The 19,959-nt window shown below is 42.8% G+C and overlaps 1 protein-coding gene across 1 annotated transcript in view; it reads right to left on the reverse strand.

The window, feature by feature from the left end:
• The window catches only part of VIPR1 (vasoactive intestinal peptide receptor 1), a 111,918-nt gene that overhangs the window by 55,272 nt on the left and 36,687 nt on the right, over positions 1-19,959 (reverse strand). Inside the window, exon 3 of the mRNA XM_062567640.1 lies at positions 530-637. Within this exon, the coding sequence (XP_062423624.1) occupies positions 530-637 (108 nt within the window). The remainder of the gene's footprint in view (positions 1-529; positions 638-19,959) is intronic.

Here is a 19,959-nt window from a genome sequence, read left to right on the forward strand (position 1 = left end):
ACCCAAGTTTTAAATTAAAGCTTACGAGAATGTGCCGACCAGTGCATTAACGCGCTTTCTCCACCAGCCTTCCTTGCCTGTTATTTGTTAGGTTAATTTCTTGGCTAGTGACCAAATATGTCTCAACAGAAAAATATTTTATTACATTTGGTCTCACCTTGTTTATTTTATGTTAGAGATTTAATTAATACAGTGCTAGACTCTCCATCTTCTACAACAAACATACTATTACATACATTTATTAAATTTTTGTAGCATGCCACCAATATGGTTGGATTTCATCAGTAGTCATGTTTGCATCTCTATGATCTCAAGCTGTATGTTGTGCTGTAAGAAGGACAGGGAGGATGCTCTAATGGCTTGGGTATTCATCTATGGCTTGGAGACCTTTGTGCAAATCCTGAGTCCCTCTGAGCCTGTTCTGCTTCCATCTGTACCAAGAAGTTTTTGCTATGATATGATGCAACGCACTACAAGCAGTGAAGCCATAAAGCCCTTTAAATGAGATGAATTGTCTGTTTTCACTTACCGAGGAAATTGGTGAGGAATCTGAGATACTTTGGACATGGCCTCACCACAACTTCTCCCACCTCTGCTTTGGGCCAGCATGTAATGTTGTCCCATTGCCTTCTGCAACCTGGAAAAAGAGAAAAGCTGATGGTAGGACAAGCATGACTGACTGCTGGGTACACAGTATATGAAACCAGAGCAGAGAAACTGTTGCACAGCAGATCAGTGGTACAAAGACAGGTGGAACCTACCACTGAGACCACAGGCCCTTGTTGGAAGGAAAGACATGTCCTTGACAGGAAGACAGAGGAATATGGAGCTCAACTACTTTGGTGGAGCTGGTGGGGTGTGAATCATGGTCATCTGCCGAATGAAGGGTTATATTCTTTTTCATTAATTTACCAGCAATTCCTAAATGCGTGAAATGGAAGATATTTTTAAAAATCTTCTCAAATCAAATAGGGCTTTAGTAACTTATGTTTTTTGCCCCAAATAAGGCAAACAAGCCAGAAAGAGCATAGGGCCTGGAGAACACAGGAATATTTTCTTTAACCATGTAGCTTTCAACAACCCCACTCCCTGAAATTCAGCACTGGAGGTTTCTGTAGTTTTGAGGAATTCACACACAGAGAATAGCAAATCTGTGCAGCACCAGACAAGTCAAGCTTAATAATGAACAGTGCCTTTCTTAGAAGAAAAAAAGCAGAAATCCTTAATTAAATGTCTCTCTTCCCTGCCCTTACCTCTCCATGTTGCATTAAAACACCTGATCTGAAAATGCAGAGATATGCAAGGCATGCCCCCGCTCCTCTGCTTTCCCCAAACTTGTCCCTAGCATTGCTTCCCCGTGAAATTAGTGGCTGCACAGGCAATGTGCTCAGCAGGAAGAGGACACAGAAAATATTCAAGGGATCAGAAGCCAAATCCTGATACAAATCTCCCCAAGTTTTTTTTTTTTTTTTTTTTTTTTTTTTTCTTTCTTTCTTTAAAAAGGGAAAAGGAGGCTGAAGAGGGACAGTGCTGTCCCCACGAGTTGCTCTCTATGGAAGGGAGCATACTATGGTGGCATGGTGGCACGAGGTTGTGGTATAAAGCCCTACCCAAGCTAAGAAAGAAGCAGTAACCCATGGAGCAAACTTTGGACTGAAACTGTAAGATTTCATTAAAATCAAACGTTTCCAAACAATCCTTTGACTTGAATAAAAATTTCCTGTGAGAAAAAAGGCCAGACATATTCTTTCTGCAGATGTTCTGATTTTGGTTCATTGAGTAATATGGTGTTCTGATTTTCTCATTTCATTTCCAGTTCCACATAAGGCATTAATGATTTAACATACAAGTCACACGGTTGAATATCGTAATGTTAGCACTGAAGCCAAAAGGAGTTGGTCAATCTGAATTTAAGCACTTCAGGCTTGTTTTTGCCTCAGCATGCTTCAGATTTTAGGATTTTTACTACAAATTTGAAATCATTTTTTTCCCTCTTGGAATTTCCATCAGATGTACGCTTCAGTTTTTGCCTGGATTAGATAGATGGGTTGTCATCAGACCTCCCTAAGAGTCACTTCTTCATAGCACCTCTGCTCTGCAGTTGTCATGCCCCATTACCTTGCAACACTTCTCCAGCTGTGACTAAAATGTTGTTGTTAAGGTCAACAGCCTCACAAGGGAAACCATAAAATGAAGAAGAAAGCTTTGAGATAATACGTTTCACTTGTGAGCAAAGGGAACTATGAAAACCACTGTTAAGCTGCATTTCTTTGGTAACAGTATCCTGCTTTTAGTACCTCTTTTAAATCATCTTTTACCCCTTATGCTAAGAAAAAGCCTGGCGTCATCACAAGTTGTTTCAGATGGAGGCAGCTTGCTGTCTCAGATCAATGAAGTGAGCACGCAAGAAGGCTTTGAAGCTGAAAAAGAAACCTCAGGTCTCTTTCAGTTATGGCACAATTTTTCCTTCACTCTTTCATGAGTAAATAGAACTTTTCAAATAAAGTCCGGAGGTGGGTTTATTGGAGCCTGAAAAAGGAATAGTTGACAATATCTTCTTGGAGAAAGCTCTACTGTATCATTCATTAAAATTCAATTTGCAGATTTCTAATGTCAGCTACAAAGCTCAGTTCCCACAGAGTCATATTTATCTGCCACCAAACAGCCAGCAGCTCCAAGAGTATTATGACATAAGATATTCTGCCCATGGAAAAAAGATGATTTTGTGACAAGGTCTTTCAAATTCTACAATCTTTACCTCCATCAGCCTTGATAATTATAAAGCCCCCATTACCCCAGGACAAAATGAAATACAAGAGGACAGTATAAGATGGCTTGTTAATATTCTGAATTATGCACTTTTGAGAATATTTGTGATCTCTACTTTTTTCTACGAAAGTATTTTTCACCACCACTGCTGATGCAAGTTAAAAGCTCAGTCTTGCTCAGTGTTGTTAACTCTTTGATTTAAATAAGGTGAAGACATGACACTGGATTTGCAAGATACACAGAATGGATCTTTAAAAATTATTGCGTCTGCAAAGACCTCTCGTGTCTGCATATCAGCTCTTCTGATACCATTCTTCCTTGCTGGCCCCTCACATTTGCTGACATTACTTGTGTAGCTGTCAGGGAGGACTCAAGCTTTATGGGTGGGATTCATACACCTAAATTTATGCATCTACAAGTTAGATGTGTCAGTAAACCTGGAGAAGTCAATGGGAACAGGAGCTCTGGCTGGCCTGTCACATCACCCTAGGATGGTTATTAAAAGTAGAGCAAATGAGTCATTCTCTGGAAGTATCCTCTTTCCAATGACTAGAAGGTGGCCTGCCATGACCAACTTATGTTTAGATATTTACTTTTGAGGCTTCTGAAATTAAGCGAGATACAATTAACTCATACTAGCTCTAAATCCGAACAAAGCTTAATATCTAATGCTTACATTATAATAACTTCTATGAAATGCAAGTTTCTTGTTTGAAATGCAAGGCAGAAAAAAAAGCACTCTCCTTTGAAATGAATTAGACAATATGAAGATCGAGCACCTGTAGGATGCTTTGAATCTGTAGTCCAATGCCTGCTGCTCACACTGCAGTCAGCCTATGCGATGTCAGACATAAGTTTGTGCCTGTCGTTCCGAACTGTGACACAGACAGCCTTTACCAAATGGCCTTCCAGAAAATTGTCTTCTTTCTCCAAAAAGAAGACAAAAAAAGTCTATCCAGCATATTGATAGACTTTTTCCAGACAAATTGCTGGGATCAGGGGACCACAGCAGGCAGTACGGAGTCATGTCACTACAACAGACCAATATCTGAAAGAAACTATCTGAGAAAGAGCTGTCATGCGCCTCGTGGAAGGGGAATCCCTGTCTTCCCAATGACATCACTTGGCCTCCACGGATCCAAAAATGAGTTTGTTTTGCCTGACCAAATTATATTTAGTGATTATTAAGGGCTTCTTCAAAAAGCCCTTGCGCTGAATGCCTGCGGGAAGGATGCAAATCCTTATCCAAGGCAGCAGGTGGGAATGAGTCATGGATTTACCTTGCATTTCCAAAACCCTAGAAAATTGTATGGCAAACTTTCTAATGTCATTTCAACCAAAAGACTGGCTCTGCTCCTTTGCTTTTTACCAAAAAGCAAAGAATACACACTGCTGTTCCAGCAAGGGCTGTCTTTGCCTTGCAAAAGATCAAGTGAGTCCGGGGGACCCGTGGGTAAAAGCACTGACTTTTTCAAAGATGGGAGCACTTAGCACACCCTGGGTAATCAGGTACACTCTTTAAACTCATGCCATTATATATGTGTATATATGTATGTATAAAGACTGTTTTTCTTTTCAGTTGTTTTTACTGTGACTTCCAGATACTCTGCTTTGTCATGCTCTTGTCTGGTAGATTGTGAAATGCTTTCTGGAGCCAAATATTTTCTTCTGGAGATCACAGGAAGAAGTCCTTTTTTGACAAAGCTGCCTTTTAGACTTCCCTCAGATAAGCAAATCAAACCACTCATACTCTTGCTGTAAACCATGCAATCAGTGTAATTAACAGAAGCCACTGCTCTCCCTCTTGAAGAGGTCTCCCCAAGTCTTGCTCTAGGAGAACCATCAGTGAAGGGGTTGGAGGCTGTTGGCTGCATGCCAGACCCAGATCTTCACCTTCAACCATCAACCTCCCTCTTTGCAAGGCAGGTGCCTGGGCTGCTCAGCTGCAGGTGGTCAGGCTTTGGAGAGCTCTCCTCTGAGAGGCTCACATCATGGCATGGATGAAGGCTTTCCCCCATAGCTCTTCTCCCTACTCGTTTGCCAGCAGTTGCCACCCTAGGGTAATGGGACACGCCTATCCCCAACTGCCACGGCTCACTGGCCAATGTCCACAGCGTCTGAAGGTGCTGACGCTGTCCCTACCAGACTCAGCTGTAGCGGCTTAAATAACCCCCTGAGGAAGTGGTAGCCTTTTTCTGCCATTACTGCCAAATGTGAATAAAAGCTCAGGCTCTCACTTTCTCTCCCTTCAAAAGGTTAATAAATGGAAAACAGGCCAATCTGTATGAGGCACAGCTATACGGTGGTTTGTAGAACTGGTAGATTAAGAGTGCAAAGAACATTTCTTTCAGTTATATCTACAGGCACAGCAAATACACGGTCAAGGCTTATCTGGGAAGCAGCAGAGAACAACTTCCCTTCATGAATAAATATGAATCTACAGAGCTCTGGCATGGCTCTGAGATGTGACTGGGTTTGGCTGAGGAAAGAAATTAATGGCAGTAGGCTGGTGCTGACGCAAGGCCTTAATCCAGGTGAACTCCCAGTTCAGAAAAAAAGAAATGCTTTTGGTACATTTCTCATTTGCACCAAATTCTCCCTAAGGAGTGGGAGTCACTCCAGATCTCTTTTGGAAGACATTTGCTCAGAAGAATCTTGCTCTTTCAGTCCATGTTTAGATGCAAAGATGCTCATTAGATGCCTGGGGTATTTCAGGATCTCAGTACACCTCTCACTAGCCACAGGTTGACAACAGCAAGGCAAAGTACAGCTTCATTAAGCCAAGCTGAACCATCACTAGTACCTTCCCAGGCAACAACCTGGTGTGCTTCCAGTGGAAGCTCATTTTTGTCCCGGTTCGATATCAGCAGGCAGTTTCCAACCTCTCTGGAGTTAGGGCTGTAAATCGCTATTAGGTGACATTTATTCCCTCATTGACAGCTTGCGCAGAAGTTACAGCTAGATGCTGGATGTCCTTCCCTGCTTTGGCCAGTTTGCTTTCGTTACAAGTGATTATCATTGCACGTGATACTCTTTGACCCAGTCTAGCACTCAGTTTTTACCTGACTGAAGAAAACAGACTGAAAAAGAAAGGCTCTGCGACTTTGCTGAGTATCAGTCACAGAGAGACAAGTTGAAATCAGTCACACCAGAGAGTAGGAAAACCCATCCTGAGCCTTGGGGTATTACTAAGCAGGGCAAAATCTGAAGGCAAAACACACTTCCATTTCCTCTGACCTTTCCTCTATCCTTCTTTTTTTTTATATAAAAATCAAAGTGATTCTATTTATGACCTCTCAATTTAACTTCCTTTCCTTCCTTCTTTTGTTTTCCTTGCTCATCCACTACAGCCAAGCTGAGTTAAGCCCTCTGGTCCATATCACGCCAGCTGAGCCAGGCCAGCAGCGAGGGCTCTCAGGGCTGGCACGGTTTGCTGTGCCAACGCCATCTGCACCTTCGCACGCAGGGCAATAGAGAAAGAGGGAGAGCCTGGCCAGAGATTAAGCTCACCACCACTTCTCAGCTGAAGGAACATACCCTGCATGTTAGCATCTCCATTTCACTGGAACCAGCAAGCCATATTGAAGATCAGAAATAGCCTTTCGCTAGCTAACTAGAAGGTCAAGTTTGCTCCCTTAAAGCATAGCTCTGAGTGGCCTCCACTGCCTGGTAGACTTGCCTCAAACACAGACCAAGACAGCTGCACAGATCATAGAATCATAGAATCAGTAAGGTTGGAAGGGACCTCTGAAGATCATCTAGTCCAACCTCCCTCCTCAGCAGGGTCACCTAGAGCATGGTAGACAGGGTTGCATCCAGGCGAGCCTTGAAGATCTCCAGAGAAGGAGACTCCACAACCTCTCTGGGCAACCTGTGCCAGTGCTCCGTCACTCTCAGAGGGGAGAAATTCTCCCTCACGGTCAGGCAGAACTTCCTGTGCTTCAATTTCTGCCCATTGCCTCTTGTCCTGTCACATGGGACAACTGGAAAGAGTTTGTCCCCGTCCCCTTGACACCCTCCCTTCAAGTACTTCTCCACATTGATAAGATCCCCCCTCAGTCTCCTCTTCCCCAGGCTGAAGAGGCCCAGCTCTCGCAGTCATTCCTCATAGGGCAGGTGCTCCAGCCCTCTGATCATCTTCGTAGCCCTATGCTGGACTCTCTCCAGTAGCTCCAGGTCTCTCTTGTGCTGGGGAGCCCAGAACTGGACACAGGACTCGAGATGAGGCCTCCCCAGGGCTGAGTAGAGGGGCAGGATCACCTCCCTTGACCTGCTGGCAACACTCTTCCTAATGCACCCCAGGAGACCATTGGCCTTCCTGGCCACAAGGGCACATTGCCGGCTCATGGTCAACCTGTCATCCACCAGCACTCCTAGGTCCTTCTCTGCAGAGCTGCTCTCCAGCAGGTCAGCCCCCAGCTCGTACTGGTGTCTAGGGTTATTTTTCCCAAGGTGCAGGACTCTGCACTTGCCCTTGTTACTGTTCCTTTCTCCAGAAAAGCCCATACTGAGCTGGGGATTTAGGGAAGTATATAAATGGGCTTAAGTGCACAGAAATACTGCCCTGGCACAGACTGCCAGCCTAATCAACAAGCAGAGGCTGCAATTTCCTCAGTCAAGGATAGCTTTCTATTTACATATTAAAAATTGTATGTAATAATAATAATAAAAAAATAGATTCTTCTTCTGTAATTAAAAAAAATAAATGCAATTAATTTTTGCTTTTGAATCCATGGAAACTTTAAAAATGCATAACCTCCTGGGCCAGGGAGTTGCACAGTTTAACTATCTGCTGACTAAAGAAGCACATGCTTTTCTAAATTCGGTTTAAACCTGTTCAGTGCTGGTTTCATTAGGAATTGCCTGGTTCCTTTATGCATAAAGAAATATTTATAACTTATTCACAGTCACCCTTTCCCTGGGGAGAAAAACCATAAAATCCTCTTTTATATCCCTCCTCAAGCATCAATTTTTCAAGCTGAGGTGTCCAACTTATTTAATTGCTTCTTGTAGAGAAGCTATTCCCTACCATTTCTCCTTTGTACCTTTTCTATTTCTCCTTCTATCCCATCCTTCCCTGCCCTGGATTTGCGGAATGGGTTTTACCTTATTTTGACTTGACAGATTAGTTTTGACCAGGGCTAGCTGTGCATCAAGATTTCAGTATAGTAATTCTGCCACTAAAATTCAAACCTTTCCCTTCTGTATTCACTGCTGGGACTCCTTCCTCCATCCCCATAACCTCCCCCACCATGCATCCCGGGGCATCACCGTGTTTTTATTTTTATCAGCTGCGAGAGTCTGTTCTGAAGCAAACATGTTCCCTTGCAACGCTGCACAGCGTTGCATTTGCTTCAGATGCTTTTTGCTTGTCATGCTGCCTGCCATCGCTTCAGCACTATAGGCGAGGGCAGGATGTGACTGAGAAACCACTTTGCTAGAGGAAAACCACAGTCCTGCTAGGGATGCGAAACCCTTGAACTGTAGCATTTCCTTCCTACCACTGATTCGCACTCCGTGGCACATAGATGCTCCTTAATTCTTCCCCCAGTGAAGAATCTACAGTCCAAATTCAGTAGAAAATGGACCTGGGTAATTACAGCAAGCAAAAAGGATTCCCAGACTGAGGAAAGAATTTATCTTGGACTTTGCCTCAGTATCAATCAGACATTGATTTTACAAGCTGCAAAATATTAAAATTACCATTATTCACTGTAACAAATGGTTTGCACTTCTGCAGTGACTTCTAGTAGAAGCTGTCCGGGCACTTAACAGGAAATGTTGAGATGTCTTTCTTCTTAAATGTTGCAGAAATTTAAGTCAAAGACACATGAAGGAAATCTCACTCCAAGCCCCCAGACTGAGTCATTCTAAACAGCATGAAAGAAATCACCAGAGAATATTTCTGGAGGATTATTTTTTAAGCAGAAAAATCCTACAAGCTTTTCCATCATCAAAGTCTAGTATGAAATATGAAAAAAAGAAGAGTTTCTAATCTTTCGGCCTTTCTTTAACCAACAAATGAAAGAAAGACTTGACTTCTTTTATCCCTCCAGATCATTCTTTTCACAAACGAAAACTGTGAGCTGAGCACTTCTGCCTAATTCCAGAATGTCTAAACTGAAACAAAAGATGACAAGATTTAAGATGAAGATTTATAAACAGAGTTGCTCAAAACATAACTTATCTCCTCACCAGCATTCAGTCAACAGACAGCTCTGTAGCGCCTTGACTTGTAGCATGCCGAAAAGGTTATTCTAGGGCTTTCTCACTCCTCGTTGAAATCCTCCTGCTCTTGTAGAAGTTACGGAGAACCATCTTTAGCTTTTTCAAATTTAGGTACCTAACCTCCTTGTGTGGCTTTTCCCAGGTTGGTACCCCCAAGGGCACAGTGAAGATGATTAAGCTCATTCTCAAGAAATGTTTCTCTGACTCCAGGGGAGGCAACAGTGACTATGGTCACTGTTCATGGTGCAGGGTCTAAAATGGGACTAAGGCTGCAGCTCCTCTGTGCTTCTCTACCTCCCCTACCAGACAGACACAGAGATGCTAGGAGGAGAAGTGTGTTAATGATTTTGTGGGGTTTCCTAACAAAGGAAGGATAGGACATGAGTGCAGCAGCTCTCACTGGTGACCCAAATGCTGTGAAAATCAGGAGACTTTTCCTCAGCTTTCCACCATTTAGCCCAACCAATGTGAATTTCTTGACTTCTCTAAATGTGTGAGGCACACCTTACTGTCCGACTCAGCTAGACCTGTTCCTTGAAGGCAAGTAGGAGAGTGACAGTCTCCCCTTGGCAACATGCTGAAGTTGTATCAGTCTGCAACCAGCTGGGGAAAGCTCTTTCCTAAAACAATTAAAGAGAAGTATTTATTCTTAAGTGCCCTACCTTGTTGTTATTCCACAGGCTAACCCTGTACCTTCAAGACCAAAGGACTTGCTTTGGCAAGGGAAGAGATTTTTCCACCAATGCTGTGATCTCTGCATTGTTGCTTTTCTTCAAGGCAAATATTAGGCTCAGATATGATACACCGACCAGAAAAGGGAAGGGTAAAAAGGAAGTTTCTGCAACAAACTACCAGTTGCCTGTCCCAACTACTCCAGTTGATACAGTTGACGTTGGCCATGATTCTGCTGTCCTTTCCCATAGCTGGAGAGGGCTTCATCCATGTGAAACCTTTACAGTCTGGCACTCATAATAAATATGTTGGAATAGTACCCAGAAAAATTGAGGGGCAGTTGCAGAGGAAGGAAAGGTTATGTGGAAGACCTATATCTTGGCTCTGTAGGTAGGGGCAAGAGGAACACGAAGGTATTTTCATCTGGGGTTTGATTTTAAATGAAGGGACATTTAATGGTTAGAAGGAAAGGAAAAAAAAAGAAAAGCTTAATCTGGGAGGCACCTACAATTTACAAGTTTTCTCTAGGAGAAGGCCAGTATAGACCTGGTGGATGTAAAGCGCAGTACCTCTGACCTCAACTTCCACAGTTCTCCACAATTTCATTTTCCTATGTTAAAAGCCCCAGATATCAAGAAATAAATGCACCTAGGTTACAGAAAGTCCAGTGCACAGTAAAATCAGTGAAAGAAGTCACCACTGGCTTCAGCAAGTTTTGGATCACAACTATATATTGTGATGGGAGCTCAACATAATTTATGGCATATGCATCATTTTCCAATGTACAAGGGTGGATATTATCATGAAAATTCCCAGATACAGTCAGCAAGAGAAGAAAAGTTCAGGAAAAAGATTTCTTATGGAGAAATCTGATGGGACAGGAGGGGGACAAATACAAATTACTGTCAGAAACAAACTCAAAGCTCTGCATAAACAGATCTCTTCTGAGAAATTATCTAAAGCTTTGAAAATGCTTTGTTTTCCTTTGCTCTGGAGCAATGGCATTTTCTCCTGCTTATTTTTATAACCTTTGCATAACTGACGCTGTGCATTTATATATTATCCCATGCTAAAAAAATAATTAACTAAAAAGCTTGAAGGCATTTTCAAATGTTAGATATTCTCCAAAGTAAAATGCCTTTTTTTTTTTCAGTACAAGATTTATGTCCATTAAATGGCTGTTAATCCCCAAAGCTACAAGACAGCTGTTCTTAAGTCAAATAAACTCTGCTGTTTGTTAGAAAGGTTGCAGCCAGGACATTTCAGCAACAGGCAAAACAAAAGGCAAAGCCTCCACCACTGCCTTGTATTAAGGTAGAAAACAGATGTTGTAATGCCTTATCTTGTGATATCAAGGCAAAAATCAGCCCTTAACTGTACAAGGCAGAGTGATAACGTGTTGTGTAGATCCTCATTTGAATTTCACCTCTGTAACAGGAGTCCTGCTGGATATCATAGATGTCTGGACTGCAGATGATAGGGTAGGACTGGACTGCAACAAGGGGCTTCTGAGGGCTTGGTCTAGGTACTTAGAAACAGACATTTATGCCATTTGTGATACCCTAAGATATCTGAAGCATTTTTACACAGGGGCTGGTGAATATGCTACAGGACTTGTGAGACACTTCTGAAACGACAAATGGACACTGGCTATCTAAGAGCATCTCAAATGGCACTGCACAGCTGTGTTTGCACAGCTGAATCAAACCCTCTTACACTGGGAGTTTGGACATCTACCTTGCACAGACAGCTGAATTTAGATGACTTAATCCATAGGCTGAAGCCATCCCTTTCTGCTCATAAATCGCTCTAGAGTCTCCTCGCCCTCTGCTCTCAGAGACACATCATGTATGTCCATGGCAGTTGACTAGGTTAACATTTTTGATGTGTTGCTAATAAGTCAGGATCATCCTCTGTTCAAGAGTCTGTTTTTTCCTGACTGCATATTTGACTGCTTGGAACCAGTGGGACAGAGCCTGCCTGTAGGCAACATTCCTCTGCAGGCCTTCTCAGGCTGCGGATAGGCACTGCCTTCTGGCTGCACAGGTGCCATCTGATGCTCCCCCGGATGTCTGCCAAGATATTTAATCCCTCCTGGAAGCTACCAGTCTTCAAATCTGCCAGTGCAGTGCCTCATTTGAATGCCCCCTCCAATATTTCATCGAGTTTAAAACAGCAGGGTTTTGATATCAAAACCCCACCCAGATCTCTGTGAAAGCACAGAGTGCTCATGTGAGCACTTGGGAGGTCTCAGGGTTGTACCACCACTTGATGGCCCTGATGTCGCCAGGAAAAGCAACACCTACCCAGCCTTGGGTGGTCCATCCCCCCTCCTTCTGTATGTTCTACTTGGAGCTCACAAGTGAAGCCCTTGTGCTGTAGTCAGCCATGTAGTGCTTGGTCCAGTGAGAGAGGACCTGGAGTGCTGTTGATCATAGGGCCATCATACGAATCCAGAGCTACACCTCATACACCCTGGGAGGCCTTCTGCAACTAGGAAGGTAAGAATTCACATGAACTTTTACAAGCAAGGAACTATTAATTATTTTTTCTCTTACTGCACTATAAACAGATGGTGATGAATAAACAGACTCCTCATTTAAACTTCATTAACGTTTTTCCAGTCTGACTTTTAATTTCCATATGTTCACTGCTTCTTCTCCCATCAAACATGCCTTGACTTTTTGAAAGGAGACAGACAAAGAAACTCAAGTTTTAAATTTGGTATGTCAAGCCAGTGCCCACTGTAGGTCTCGGGAACTATGGAGGAAGTTTATGGAGGATGAACACTATGGGCTGTTCCCTACTTGAATTTGTTTGCATGCAACAATGATGATGATGAGCTTGTAGGACTCAGCTCAGTTGCCCACAACAAGTGTGAAGTGTGTCTGAGTTACTCACATGTGAACTGGCATTATTTTCTTTCATATTTCATATTTTCCACTTTTCTGACTATCTGATTGGGTTTCAAATCCTGCTCGCAAGACAGACAGATCTAAACAGCAACTGTAAGTGTAGTGCTGAAGTACCTAAGCTATCATTAAACCAATTAGTAGTAGAAGCAGCTCAACTATAGCAGCTCCTTGATGGCTACTAGTGATTCCTACAATGGAACTTATAAAATCACCTAATCTATTCCCACATTACTGAACTGAAGGGTGCAGATATATAAAATGGCAATCTGACCCTGTGAGATGCTGACAGCCTCCAGCTGTGAAGCTCCAGACTCACTTCACTTCTACTTAACTTCTGCAAGAATTCAGGATCCAAATAAAGCAGGTTTTCCCTTTTGGGAAAAAAAAATCGTGAAAAAACATAAAGTGAAGGAAGTTCCATAGAGGTAAGTGCAAAGTCCTTCACCTGGGGAAGAATGACCCCTTGCGCAAGTACAGGCTCGGAAACAATCATCTAGAGAGCAGCTTTGCAGAGAAGGACCTGGGGGTCCTGGTGGACAACAAACTGACCATGAGCCAGCAATGCACCCCTGTGACAAAGGCCAATGGTATCCTGGGCTGTGTTGCCAGCAGGTGGTGGGAAGTGATCTTTCCCCTGTACTCTGCACTGCTGCAAACCACATCTGGAGCGCTGTGTCCAGTGCTCAGCTCCCCAGGACAAGAAAAGCATGGACCTTCCAGAGCAAGTCCAGCAAAGGGCCACTAAGGTGATTAAGGGACTGGAGCACCTCTCATATGAGGAGAGGCTGAGAGAGCTGACTGTTGAGTACGGATAAGACAAAGCTCTGGAGGGATAATATCAGTGTATATAAATATCTGATGGAAGGCTGTAGAGCAGATGGAGGCAGACTGTTCTCAGCAGTGTCCAGTGACAGGATGAGAGGCAATGGGCACAAAATGAAACACAAGAAATTCTATCTGAACATAAGAAAATACTTCTTCATGTGAGGGTGGTTAAAAAACTGGAACAGTTATCTAGAGAGGTTGTGGAGTCTCCACCCTTGGAGATATTCAAAATCTGAATAGATATAGTCCTGGGCAACCTAGTCTGACCCAGCTTTGAGCAGGGAGGTTGGACTAGATCATCTCCAGAGGTCCCTGCTAACCTCAACCATTCTGTGATTCCAAGCCAAGGAACAATGTTAATGAAGAAAACTGTATCCCATCCACTTAGATCATTAGGCTCTGTTGTCAGGAATCTTCTGCCCTTTAATGGTTTTCTCTGTCTTCTTGAATATTTTCAATGTTTTACACCCAAACCTCCATGACACTACAGTAATCACCAAGTTCTGGTCAGTATTCCCGCACCAGAATGCTGTCAGACATCCCCACAACTCTCCAGGAAGCCCGTTTACCTTAGGGCATCATGTTTTCCTGCACAACAGCACGACCTGCAGAGCAGTTCACCCCATCCAAACATGCATCATACAGTACCTTGTTCAATGCCATCCTTAAATGACCCTCACACTTCCGAAAGAATATCTGATTGTGGAGGGAATTGATTAGCAATAACGAGATAAACAGACAATGAGCACAGCCAGTTGACCTAGACTTGACTGCTTTGGCTGTCTCACTGTTAAAAAAAAACAACAGAGAGGTTTACTTTTTTCTTTTTATGTTGATTGGGTACTTCAAATTAAACTGAGCTGTTTGTAAGCTGCAGCCCTGGAGAGTGGAAGCCTTCTTCCCCAAAAAACAAAACAAAATCCCTCAGTTTGTGCTCTGGGATTGTTATTTAATGAAAGTAAGTGCAAGTCAGCAAGAAGTGCTGCAGTTAAGGTGGCGAAATTCGCCTCGCAGCATGCCTTTCGGCTCTCAGTAACACTCCGTACGGGGAGAGATTTGCCACCGTCTGCAGGTCTGGAAAGCAGAACTCCCCTCAGCTATCATCTCCGAATCTGCAGGAGAGTTTCCCTACTGTTGCTAACTGCATTATCAGCTAAGCAGTGTATTGCACACAGATGTCCCAAATAAAAATGTATCAGGAGTGAAAGCCTGGTTTTCAGTGTAGCTGCGTTCACATTTTTGACTTTTGAAACCTGCAGGTAAGCATTTTCAAGTAACCAGAGGACTGAGGAACGCCAGGCTATGGAATTGCTTTACTATATTTACTTATTTTAGATTGTAATGCAGGAGATGCCATCAGAGAAGCAGTCACACATGCATTTCTCCCAGTACAGCCAGAGAGCAAAGAGAAAAGCAAGAAGATATCTCAGGAGGCTACTGGGCAGGGTGAAGCCTCCTCCAACAGTAGGTGCTGGGCAGCATGGAAACTCTTTTCTGTAGGGAGATTCCCAAAAGCATCTCATTGTGCTCGGCTGGTGGGGAAGAGACAGAGAGCTCTCTGTGAAGGGATTCACATCTCAGGCCTAACTTAGTTAAAGTTGCCCTGGGACAAGCAAGAGTAGAATTTGTGTCTTCTCCTGGGACCAAACTCAGCTCTCAAGGGAGGCTTCAGGAAGCAAAGGAAGACTCCTGCAGGCTTTGGCTGATGAAGCTTTGGGATGAACTGGGAATCTTCTGAACTACAGAGCTGAAGCCACACAGCTGACATATTACCAGCTGCATAAAATACACTGACCTTGCAAAAAGCAGCGCTGCAGGGTCACGGGGATGAGGGTGTGCTAAATGTCTGCTATGATAGATGCTGGAGGACTTTCAGAACTGGAGCTCCTACTTCTTCATGCCCATTAATGTACTGCATTGCTTGGCACTGAGAACTAGGGCATTTTTTTTAATGTATTAGATATAACTTGAGCTTCCCTGAGGAACTCCCTAAGCAGCTCATTGGGAAAAGAAGACTTGCAGCCGTATCACCAACAGAAACTGCACCCGCAGCCATTAGAGACTGATGTAAAATACTATATGCAGATTTATTTTGGAGAAGAAAGGTGGGGAAAGAGAAGAGGTAATCTAACTTGGATGCCCTAAATCTTCTCTTTGAGGATGTTATTTCCCTCCAGGTGCAGAGTAGCTTCCTGAGAACCGAAATTGTCAGTGCTGCCAAAGGACTGCATTTTCCCTTATTCTGTCTGCACAAGGTGCTTTTATAACTCCAGATCACAAAAAAGCCAGGCAGCTTTCAATCTGTTTGTCCTTACCTTACCCCTGTTAAGTAGCAGATATTACTAATTCTATTTTAAAGGAGGAAAACTAATGCCAAGGGTCTCAGGAGCCAACTTAATTTCAGCAATAGCACTCTATAGGATCATGGAATCAGTAAGGTTGGAAGGGACCTCTGGAGATAGTTGCAATAGTCTATGGATACCAAGTGGGCTAAAGTTTTCAGGGAAAACAACCACTAGACTAACATGGAGTGGGATTAAAACATGTTTAGGATGGAAAATTAAGGCAGTCAGAGTGCATGATTCCTTTTTACATCATGTCATTACAACCACGAATGACCTGGGTCATTAGCTGCATCTTATCTACTGTATCCCAGCTATGCCTGCCTTGAGTGAGCCTATTCAGAAAGAAAAGCCAGACACCTCACACATGACAAAACTACAGATTTCACTAGTCCAGTACTGGAGTACAGCTGTGTTTGATGGAACCCAGCAGCACTTTCTCCTTGGCTGTGTGATAAGGGGAAGTATGACCGAAACTTACTTCCCAGTAAACCAAAACCAGCAAAGAGACGTCTATTATCACCTTACGGAAAAGGTACAGGCAATGTCACAACTGTCTTTTAGCAACACAATAACTCCTCTCCAAAGAGCAGGAGCTGTGGACTTTCGTATCCTGCCCAGTTGGGCCAAGTTGGAGATCACTGAGGATATTGGATACTTACTTATTGGGATAGCCCATGCTGCTGTGATCCGAGCTCAATGTCTACAAATACCTTAATGGAGGGTGTCAAGAGGATGGGGCCAGACTCTCTAGAGTGGTGCCAAGCAATAGGACAAGAGGCAATGGGCACAAACTGAAACATAGGAAGTTCCACCTGAATAAAAGGAAGAATTTTACCGTAAGGGTGACAGAGCACTGGCACAGGTTGCCCAGATTGGTTGTAGAGTCTTCTTCTCTGGAGATATTCAAAACCTGTCTGGACACGATCCTGTGCATCGTGCTCTAGGTGACCCTTCTTGAACAGGGGGGTTGGACTAGATCTCCAGAGGTCCCTTCCAACCTCAACCATTCTGTGATTCAAGCTGTTGCTGTTCGCAACAAACAGGTCTCAATCTATCAGAGTCTCAAACCACTTCTATATTCAGTCACAATTATCACATGAAATCCAATCTTACGTGCAACATGCATCCACATCTTACAGACCCTTTCACAAACTGAGCAAGCTCTGTCATGAAATCAATAAAATTCCTTGCCCCAGATCTCCTCCATCAAAGCTGTTCAATATCCTCTGATGGTCAGAAACTTCCTCTGAAGTCCAGACTTCAAATTCATAGCCAGCTTATCCTGGCTTGTTGCCTAAAACTAGTCTTCCCTGTTGTTTTTCTACCTCGTGACATCTTCCATAGGTTAACCTCTTCTCATCAGACATGGTCACCCCATTCTGTTTGTGGTCCCTGCATCTCTCCTCTATACCTGCTAGAGTCTCCTTAGACATGGGCAACTCCACAGACACTAAATCACACTCCTTATGGAGAACAGAGAGGCTCTAGTCTTGTCAATAAGTAGTATCTGTGATCAAGGAATCCTCATAATAGCAACAGCAATTGGAACCTACTATCAACTCTGAAAATGCAATGATTTAGTTTGAAAAGAAAGCACGGATTTAACGCTTTCCATGCAAATACACCCACTATAATGAATGATTTTACAAAGACAAAGTAGTGTTAAGACAGACATTATTATTTATAAGTGGATATTGTTTATAGTGCTTATCCTGAGTCAGTGATCAATCTCGCTGCTACCATCAGATGTGGTTAATAAATGACTCATCTATTTGACACATCAGATTACATCTGTGATTAATCCCCTCTGATCAATACAATTGAAAATGGCTTCTAAATACAGCTTTATTTCCAGACTGTACTGAAATTGTATGCTTCCTTAATTCAACTCATTTAATTAGAAAGGATAACAAATTGTTGGTTAAACCCCAAGTGATTTTCTTTTTGCTAACAGGATGTTGTATGTACAGAAGGCAATACACATACCTGATCATAAATCAAGGCATTACATTGTGGATGACAGGGAATCTCAATTGCTTTCCATTCTCCTTCCCCGTGGGACTGAACTGTGTTAAAGTTATGCTTTTCCTGGAAGATTTAGCAAGGAAGTTTTATGCTAGGATTTTTCTCTTTCCAGTAATATTCCTTAGACTAAATGGTAATTGCTCTCATAACTTGGGAGCTGCAAGATCTCCCGCCACCGAAAACCCTGCACCTAAAGTTCTATTAGGTGACTATGCTCAGTTACATTCATCAAGCTGGGGAACCTCACTAAAGAAAAACAGCTTCTCTTCCGACTTGTGCTCACATAGGTGGGCCATGGACACTCCAAGGGGGAAATGTGCTATTTGGCCACTTAAAAGTTAGCTGTCCACGTGACTTTCAAAACAGGCATCTTCAGAAGGTGATTCACTGGATGCATCACAGTCACTCATTAGAAAATTGAGATTAATTGCTCTTTAAAGACGCCTGTTTCTGTTGACTGTAAAGGAGGTTGTGAGTGCCTATCTCAGATTCAGATGTCTAACTCTTAAATGCCTGCTGATGCATGGTGGCAAACAGATGCCAGCTGCCTTCTGCACACTTGGTACTGTAAGATTTGGTTGGACACGTGCTGTGGAAAAACATGTCCACACATGCACACACACTCGTTCCACACTGATGTCATCACTGACTATTTTGACCCAGGATGTGCATACACAAATGACATCTTACACTGATTCAGGAGTAACAGATACTGTTCAGATGACTAAAAATATTTCAAAGCACTAACCACCATGACTTCAGAATCAGTCTAGAGTAATGACTGTGGATACCGAGTTGTAGAAATACAGAATCATTTCAATGCAATATTTCAACATTCCAATACGAAAATCATCTCCAAAAGATTTTTAGATACTTGCTACTGCTTGGATATCAAGAGCTTGAAATATGACTATGTTTTTTACATTAGAACCAGGCAAAATATTTTCAACCATTTATTCATTAGAGAAAAAAAATGTTTTTGAGTATCCCTGAGTGAATTTAGGACCTAAGCTGCTGAGATTTTCCAATCGTGAAATGAGGAAAAACATTTTGAAAAAGTAGGAAAAATATTTAACACTAAGTATTTATTCTTCCATTTTGAACATAACTGTATTTAATTGAATTACTTTAAATGTCCCTAAAATTAAATAAAATATCTAGTTGGCTTTCAAATGGATGTTTTTTTTTAACTACTCTGACTCTTCCCTTCTTTACTAGATTCTAAGAGAACATGTCTTCAAACTGCTCTATTTAACTTTAAAAGGATATTTGTAATATTTTCCAAATCAAAGGAAGCCATAACTTAGCAGAAAAAAACAGCAGCCAAAAGCCATCCCTGCATTCAGTAAAGTTCCTCCAGGAATAAGCTTGGCACAAAAATGTTATTCTACCATTAACACGGAGCATGTGGAGCAAGCCTTCTGTCTAGCCTAATCAAAACCAACAGTGAGTGAAAGAGGATAAGAAGACATATTCTTTCACTCTTTCAGGAGGTGAGATGCAAATTTCATGCAGGATATGCATCTTCCCATCCCTTTCTCTGGCAATACGATCCCTTGTTTTCAGAGTTTTATGGTCTATCATTGGTCCTACACCCTTTTTACTCACAAAACCAGGACCTGTAACTTCAGAGGGGCACCTGGAGGAGGAGAGGTTAAACACCCATGGTGGCTCCACTGACCACGTGCTCCTGACCCTCCTCTTCTGATCACTGAAGAAAGGAGCGGATTAGGGTCCTGGAAAGCCTTCCAAGAGAACTGCCTCATGTAGTGTGTGCTCCATGTCACAGGAACAACGAGGGGCTTTGCAGCCGCCTGACACAACCTCGCAGATATCTTACAGCCTTGGAACACATCCTTCTTGCCTCTGATCCGTCCCCAGGACAGAAGCAACCTTGGCATGGGGACAGGAAAGCAGTTCAACAGAAGGAGTTGGTTGCCATAATTTCCCCTGAAACAAACCAGGGCCCATAGGAATTTCAGTCTTTCAGAGCCCAGGGAAGAGTTCGTTAAAGACACTTCCATTTAAGAGACATCTCTCTCTTGGCTTGAACACACTGATACACCTAAGCTAGGCTTTCCCAGCCAGGAGATGGTGGGTGATTTCCAGGAAGCTACTCAAACTTTTGATTGAATTACACTTTGGAAGTGCCTATTTCTCTCCACGGACTCCTCATAATG

The sequence above is a fragment of the Rhea pennata genome, chromosome 2 (genome assembly GCF_028389875.1).
Source record: "Rhea pennata isolate bPtePen1 chromosome 2, bPtePen1.pri, whole genome shotgun sequence".
NCBI classification, from domain to species: domain Eukaryota; kingdom Metazoa; phylum Chordata; class Aves; order Rheiformes; family Rheidae; genus Rhea; species Rhea pennata.